This window comes from Rhagoletis zephyria, unplaced genomic scaffold, assembly GCF_001687245.7.
Source record: "Rhagoletis zephyria isolate East Lansing unplaced genomic scaffold, Rhagoletis_zephyria_1.1 Rzeph_scaffold_01597, whole genome shotgun sequence".
Taxonomy (NCBI): domain Eukaryota; kingdom Metazoa; phylum Arthropoda; class Insecta; order Diptera; family Tephritidae; genus Rhagoletis; species Rhagoletis zephyria.
The window spans coordinates 45,084-53,386 of NW_016158681.1; the positions used below are offsets into that span (position 1 = coordinate 45,084).

Here is an 8,303-nt window from a genome sequence, read left to right on the forward strand (position 1 = left end):
GTCCGTTCGAAGTTATGGTGGCCCTTGGTTGACAGAGATGTCGAAAGATTTGTGAAATGTTGCCGTGAATGTTTATTAGTATCAAGACCAAATCAGCCAGCTCCAATGAACAGGCGTGCTCTTCCAGAAGGACCTTGGCTATGTTTAGCGATGGATTTGTTGGGACCGTTGCCAACTCATGAGTATATATTTGTCGTGATCGATTATTATTCACGATACTATGAGCTGAAATTTCTTAAAAAAATAACGTCAACGGTAATAATTGATATTTTAGATGAAATGTTTTCTAGATTGGGTTATCCTAAATCTATTACTGCTGATAATGGGCGGCAGTTTGTGAGTGATGAATTTAAAAGGTTTTGTGTTGTGAATGCTATTGAGCTTATGACTTCCCCACCATATTGGCCACAAGCGAATGGCGAAGTGGAGAATATGAATCGTTCGATCCTTAAACGATTACAGATCGCTCATTCGCAAGGAGCAGACTACAAAAAGGAGATACAGAAGTTCATTTTCATGTATAATGTCACTCCTCATGGTACTACGGGAAAAGCTCCATCTGAATTATTGTTTAATAGATTGATACGTGATAAAATACCATCCGTTCACGATATTAAAGAGGATGTATTGGATTCGGAGGCTAGAGATCTGGACATTTTGAATAAAGAAAAAGGAAGGGAAAGAGGGGATAAAGATCGCGGAGCGAAAGTAAGCGAAATCAAAGTTGGAGATAAGGTTCTTCTTCGGAATGTATTGTTTCCGAATAAGCTGACAACTAATTTTGATGCTGCGGAGTATGAGGTGGTTGGCCGAAATGGAAACGATGTTACAATTCGGGGCAATGGCAAAGTTTTTCGGCGAAATGTAAGTCATGTAAAGAGGATTCCCACTCCCGACGGATTACTTTCAGAGCATTCAGGATCAGGTGTTGAATCTTTAACCTCTACGACAACTAGGGATGGGCAAGACGAACAGCGACAAAATGGTAATCCAAAATTGACCTTGAAGCTGAAAAATATTGGAGGGATGTGGAGATCTAGCAGGCCAGAATAAAAATATCTTTTGTGTTTTGTCAACTGTTTGAAAAGATTGTTTCATTACATTTTTATCGTTAAAACGTATATGTATTTTTCTATGTAAAATTATAAATTGATTGAATAAAACTCTTTTATATAACTGCTATTTAAAGGAAAACTACAAACGTGGGTTGTTACAGTTTGCATACAAACCGGTTTCGGCATTGTGCCATCTTCAGTGTCATTTTTCGTTCCAAAATAAATCATCTTACCACCCTGTCGGAAAAATCAACCAACACCAACACCCAAATTTTAAAGTTTTTTTTAAACGTTGAATGCAATTTCATTAGATAACGACATTCTTTTAGAAGAGTCCTGAGTTTTTTCTTTAGCGACCAAAAAAAAATTAAAAATGGTTTTCCATTGTTTTGGAGTTACCGATTCTTTCTTTGAGAAATTCGCCCACGATTAGCTGTCGATAGATAAAAAGTTTATTAAGCCGAGCTTAACAAGTCTGTTTGTGCCCAGGCATTACCGCAGGCGCAGTTCGGCTGATGGCAGCGGATATTAGACTTATGTATGTCATTTACATATTTTCGCATTGGTTTGACGTGTTCCTTACCATCTCACTTACTTTGGCGCTTTCTCAAACTTCGATTAAGGTCTGTATCTTTTGCAGGATATCACCATAGGCATCTAGATTTCCGTCTTGCCAAACTTTTTTTTAATCTTGTATAGGCTCTTCTACATATGTACATATGTTCTACAAACTAATCGAGTATCGATATCTCTTTCGAACGCCTCCTTTTCAATATTTGATTGCTATTCTATATGGAAGTGACTACAAAAGAGTGGGGTTTCCTCCAAGACCTACATTTTTAAATTATTACATTCAAAGAAAGGTGGTTTGGAAGATAGGGATATACATATATAAACATGTATGTAGATACTCGTATACTTGATTACATATGGTATGTTTGTATGTATGAACATATGTATGTGTTAAAAGATTTATACATACTCTTTTAGCTACCTTAGGGTTAATCGAAGTTCATGCTCGTAGATATCATATTACACTCTATATACATCTGCATGTAATACATATGTACATGTACATTACATTACATTAGTACATAAACCTAAAGAAGGATTGTGCATTGCTTATAGAATAAAACTGAGAATATGTAAGAAGAGACGACCTCCCTTCCTGCGTATTGTAATCTTTTTACCGTGATTACTGCTTTTTCGTTTTATTGTATGTATGTACGTTAGGGTGCATTTTAAGACTTCCGCCAAATTATTATGGAAAAATATTAAGATTTACTTGAGCTAGAAATTACCTACAAAAATCGTGTTTTATAAACAAAAGTAGTTTTTTAAAATATTATTTATATTAAGCTTAAAAATTCTTCATAAAAGTGCGTAAAAATTTTATCAAAAGAATCAAAATAATGAGATTTTTGGAGGTATTTGCAAATCAGCCCAGCTCACGGAATCCTAATTTTTTTCCGAAATATTTTGACGGAAAATTTTAAATATAATAAATTTTATAATTTCGGTGGAAAAGCCACAACTTATGACCTAACTTTTCTCGAAAAAAAAATGTCACCTTATGTGGCAACTTTATAAGAATGCAAAGAGCACGCATATACCCGTGAAGGTGTTGAGAGAAGAATACGAATACTAGACAGCGATGCACCCTACTGTCCGTATGTGTGGCTTTATGGACATGTATGTCTGTGTGAACATATATACATATGCATGGTACACATATCTAAAAATGCATATCCTTACATAAATATGTACTGGCATTTAACTCAGTTAACTCGTTGTTATTGACAGTTGTCCTGACAATGGTGAACGGCTCGAATAACAGCGGGTGTCGGCATACATACAAACATATTTCCGACCGCAATGGTAAATCGATAAACGTTGAAGTTTCGAAATCCTTTCATATATGTATATTGTATTCAGATATGCATGCCTATGTATGTATATCTAGGCATAAACTTCGGCTCACAGCTTATCTTTGGAAATGCATTTGTTTACTTAAGCGGGTATGCACACGCACTCACATGTGCGAATGATTTCCGCTCATTATTGGTAACCCAGTAAAAAGTAGGATTATTCCAAGAAAATAAACTTTAGATCGTTCCTTTTGCAAGCAATCTTTGAGCCTCATGCATTTTATACTAATTTTTAACAATACAATTTTTTGGAAAAACAAAAAAAATATGCCTTGATTGCTCACTTATTGCTTCAAATGCTCTATGTTTTTGCTGTATTACGGATTTCTAGTTCCAGCTGGAAGTGAGTTAAATAGACCGGAAGTGCACTCAAGGACACCCTGTATACCAAGTATGATGGTATTTATCAGTATTTCTAATTTTACTTGGTATAAAAACAAAGAATTTCGGTATTTTCGGGACTGTATTTCGGATTTTTGGCACTACTCTTCGAGTTTCGGGACTATTTCGGGATTTTCAAGACTACTTGAGGATTTTCGGAATTCTCGGGACTATATCTTGATTTCGGATTTTTGGGGAATGAATTCGGGGCTTTTTTGGGATTTTCGGGACTACTTCGGGATGTTCGTCACGTCTTAAAAATTTTGGGAATTATTGACAATTTATGTAATTTTCTGAGTTGAGCTGAGATGAGTTGATGCAAGTTGAGCCTCAGTTAAGTTTAATTGAGTTGAGTTGAAGTGAAGAAAATCGAGACTGGGTTTAAATTTAAACGGACCGCATTGTTTCCGCTCAATACTCCTCCTTAATCCTTTGCGAGCCACAAGACTATAAAAAACCAACAATAATTTTGTTTTATTTTTAATGTTATATTTTTTCAAACCCGTTTTTATACAAATACACACATATAAAGATTATATTTTATTCTAGATTTCGATTTTGCTTTACATTTATAAAATTGTTTAATATTTAAAATTAAAGAAAAACAAAAAAGGCTTCTCAGAAAACAAGAAACTTATGTAAATTATTTAAAAAATAAATAAAGCTAAAAGGCGTTGACACAGTGAAAATTTACCACACATTTTCTGTAAATATGTAGTAGATTTTTGGAAAGTCTGCATCCCAGAAGTATACATTTTTTTAAACACATTTAAAAAATAATAATAATAAATTATGTAATAAATAAATAGCATTTTTACAAAGAGCTGCTATTTTTAAGCAATAAACTCTTTTTTAAAACAACTATTGGACACAATAATTTTTTAAATATGCAATACTTAACCAGCTTAAATAAGCATTTGTTCTTTAGTCCTAATCCATCCATAACTTTTCTTTTAACTTTAACTACTCTTTTCCAAAACAATACATTAACAAACCGCCTTATTTGTTCTCAAAATAATTCTTTTTTACTTAGACTTCTTAGTGGCTGCAATTTTTTCCTCTTCTGTTGGTTCTTCAATAGCAGCCAGCGCTTCCTTCAAACCCTCAGGCACTTTGTACTTTTGATTGAAAACTAAGAACTGTAAAGAAATTTTAAATGTGTTTAGTGTTAAAATTCTCGCTACAACTTACAACTTATAAACTTACTTTTCTAGGCCCAGATTTTTCAATGTCCTCGCAATTCATTTTGCCACTGGAATAGAACCTTTCGTGGAAAAAAGAGAAGATAAATTTGTGAGATGTTTTTTTTTGCATATTTCAATTCGTAATTCAAAAATGTGTAACAAGCAATGTTGCCAGATTTTTGTTCAAAAAACTGCGAATTCCTAAGAAAAAAGCTGTATTTTCAACAAAAAAAAAAAAAACTGTAACCTTCAAAACCAAAGTGATTTTTTGGAAAATTAGGGTGTTTAACCGTATTACTGAAATTTAGCTGAACTCCAATTTTTCTAAAAAGAGATAACACTGTATCGCCCCTTTCTATCTTAAAAATCCAAAATAGTGAAAACATATCGCATAAATTGCGAAGGAATAAATTTACTCACTCTTCGCTCTGCCGTCATGTTTTTTTCAAAGGACTTTGAAATTTTAATGATATGATTGATTTAAAAAATTATTTAAAAAAATCAGTGCAATGTAGAATAACAATATGGATACCAAATAAGAGAAAAAATCAGTAGAGTTTAAAAACAATAAAGTTTTTTTCGTTTACAAGGACGAATAGGTACCTTTTGAAAATGCGCGTTTAATAAATTTTATCTTTTTAAGTTAATAAAGTGTGAAGGATGAAATTCGATGATGGGCTCGTGTGGGTATTAGTCCTCAAACAATAATTTTTTCAAAAATAAATATTGCAAATTTTCTAGGATATTTAAGGACCAAATTTGTAAAGGACATCTTCCATACCAATTAGTCTTTATGCACCATAAAATTTATTTATTTTTTTTAAATAATCAAATTTTTAAAATTTCAGTCCTTTTAAAAAAATCCTGATGCTAGAAAAACTTATAGTTTCGCGAATATATTCATTTTTGTGTGTAAAATTTACTGTCGCCAGGTGTAGTATAAAGATGTAGTAAATCAAAATTGTCGTTTCCCATAAAATTAAAATTTTGAAATAAATCTGTATATTATTAAACGTGCGATATATTTAATTTATTCGTTCAAACTTTTAATTGTGGAAAAATATTAATGGTCTTATTCATAAAAAATATAGTAGGTTTAAAGAGCTTTATAAAATGACATTTTCATACTTTTCTCAGTTTATAAACCTTTTTTAAAGCTACTTTATCTTTAATGAATAAGGCCATAAATTTGTAATACGAAGTAATTTTGAAAACTGTAATCTTTTTCTAAAAACAGTATTTTGCAGTTAAAACTGTGGTTATGGCAACACTGGTTACAAGCTAGGAATAAATAATAGGGGTCTTCATACCGAGCTTAGTACTCAGTGTTCGGTAATTTTTCCGCATTGTTTGTGTAAAATTTTTTTTAGTATCGGTTTACCGACTACCGAATTATCGTGGTGGAAAGCTTGAAAAATTTTCGCTAGTTGCACTCAACTGCTCGATATTTATTCAATTTTAAATCCGCCCGCTACCGAAAGGCACAACTCATATCGCTAGCTTAGAAAGAAAAGTTGCTAAGTTCCATTTTAAAAATTTTACAGGAGAGGAANCAAGACTTTGAATCAAACATTTTGCGCGTTTAAAGCAAAGCAAAACTCCATAAGAATCAGAAGGATTCGATATTTATTAAAAGATGTCGTATTATTTTGGCCTTATCGGATTTGTGGTGCTTCTTTTGGACTTAGCAAATTTTCCTTTTAGTGCTTATGAAGATGAATAAATAAAACAAGTACCTTTATAATTTTCGAAACGATGAGTATTCAATTCCTCTAGCCTCCTATATCAAAATATGAGTTTTCATAAAAAGTGGACTTAGCAACTTTTCACTCTAAGCTAGCGATATTTATGTATGAGTAAGCAAAATTCATTCAACTTTATTTTACAATTTATTTTTTTGTAGGAGAAAAGCTACGAATCAGCTGTTGATAAACATTATTCATCAGACTAACAAAAGTAAGCCGAAAGGAACGTTTACATATGATAAAATTACCGAGTAACAACTAACAGTTTACCAAAACTAACAAAATGGGTGTGAAGACCCCTAATATAAGCTCTAGTTTTGGAAATCTATATCAAGCTTTTGCAGCCTTCAGCGCTTTTCAAGCCTTCAGTTTATATTTATCTGTGTAAAATGCTAAACATCTGAAAAGCCTGGTATGGAGTTCTGCTCTTTCAGCTAAAAAGAGCGCTGAAAGCCCGAAAAGCTCTGTTCGCCTGGAAAGCTTGGGATTTTTATAAATATGGTTTATACCACTTACCGCACATCGTCACGTGAAAGACCATTTCGAACGATAGCATAGAATAGGCCCAAAACTGCGCCACCAACAATAACAAACAGTGGAGTCAGCTGAAAAGAGAAAAAAATAGAATACATATTACAAAGCTGATTGAACTTTATTTGAGAAGTAAAATTAGTGCTAGTAAATACGAAAATCTTTATTTAAAATGCTAAGCCAAAAAAAACCATTTTACCAAAACTATAAGCAAATTTACATACGTTAATAATCTAAATACGTTACCAATTACTTATATTTTACTTAAAGTTCTGTTACGATATTAATATTTAAATAAGTTACCTTTCATAATAGTTTCGTATAATACAATAAGATTTTTCAAAGCGTGATTTTTTTTTTTTTTTTGTAAGAACTCAGTGTTATAAATAGATTTCTCCATTTCGGCAGTTCCACTGTTACCTGGATACATTTCTTGAAACATAAACCTTTCTTGAATTTCGAAATTAGTTTGGGTAAAAGTTTTTAAAAGTTGTGGTACTCTCCTTAAAATTTGTTTGAATTTTTTTAAATGTAATTACTTCAAATACAATTAACATAATATCGTAAATATGTTTCATTACTAAAAAAAAATAAAATATAATATTGTACATTTCAAAAATTAATGGTTTCATTATATGCGGTTTTAATCAATTATTTAAATTGTGATTGCTTAAAAGTCGCCATCTTTCACCGCAGCAACCAAACCCGGTGGCCAACGATATTTTTGATTGTACGTACGAAACTGTAAAAGTTAGAATTTATTATATTGATGCAAGGAATAAAAAGAAACCTTTATTTTGAATAATGATGCACCTTCATTATCGGTGGCAACTGATTTTTCCTTATACGTGTATAATCTTCATACGGCATTTTGCCAAAGTAGCTAAATATCAAATAATTTTATTTTCGATGTTGATTTTTGTTTTTTATTTTCACGGGCTTACCATACGTCGTGGCGCGTCAGTGCGAGGCGAAGTGTCCACAGGAATCCGCAAGTAACGCCAGCCAATACAAAAGTTACAATTGGTATAGTCTAGAATGGAGTTTTTCAGAATTAGGGGAACAGCAATATGTTTGTTTCCACATGGCATTTTTTAAATGGCATATATTTTTTGGCATTTCAATGTCTGGTGGAAATGCGGTATAAGTTTAAAGGGAAATAAAAAAAATCATAATTTAATTTAAAAGGAATATAATGGGAGTAGATTTAGGGTGTGTGAGCTTTTATGGGTTACCCTATGTTATGTATAGTCTCAAATAATACAAAATATTTAAATAAAAACAATCTTTTCAATACGTTTTCAAATATTTTGTTCTATGTTTGACAATTCAGTAGCAATCCAAACGAGAGACACTGTCGAAATCATCTCTTCTTTGTTGAATATGCCTTGGGTTATTTAGGTGAAGTTCAATTTTAAGTTTTTCATTGAAATAAATAGTTTTTTGGTCTAATTTATGTTCCGGCTTTCGATTCCGAAA

General features: G+C 32.1%; 1 protein-coding gene across 3 annotated transcripts in view; it reads right to left on the bottom strand.

Moving 5' to 3' along the window:
* Positions 1-3,979: 3,979 nt before the first annotated feature.
* The window catches only part of ymp (yellow-emperor), a 64,436-nt gene continuing 60,112 nt past the window's right edge, over positions 3,980-8,303 (bottom strand). For 2 of the 3 annotated variants that reach the window (XM_017618298.1, XM_017618297.1), the window contains exons 4-6: positions 6,810-6,898; positions 4,571-4,628; positions 3,980-4,503 (exon numbers count right to left, since the gene is read on the bottom strand). In XM_017618298.1, coding sequence (XP_017473787.1) covers positions 4,390-4,503; positions 4,571-4,628; positions 6,810-6,898 — 261 coding nt within the window. In that variant the 3' untranslated portion in view covers positions 3,980-4,389. Of the gene's footprint in view, positions 4,504-4,570; positions 4,629-6,809; positions 6,899-7,136; positions 7,567-7,637; positions 7,708-7,768; positions 7,858-8,303 lie in introns of those variants that run through there. The other variant, XM_017618299.1, reaches the window with a different exon arrangement.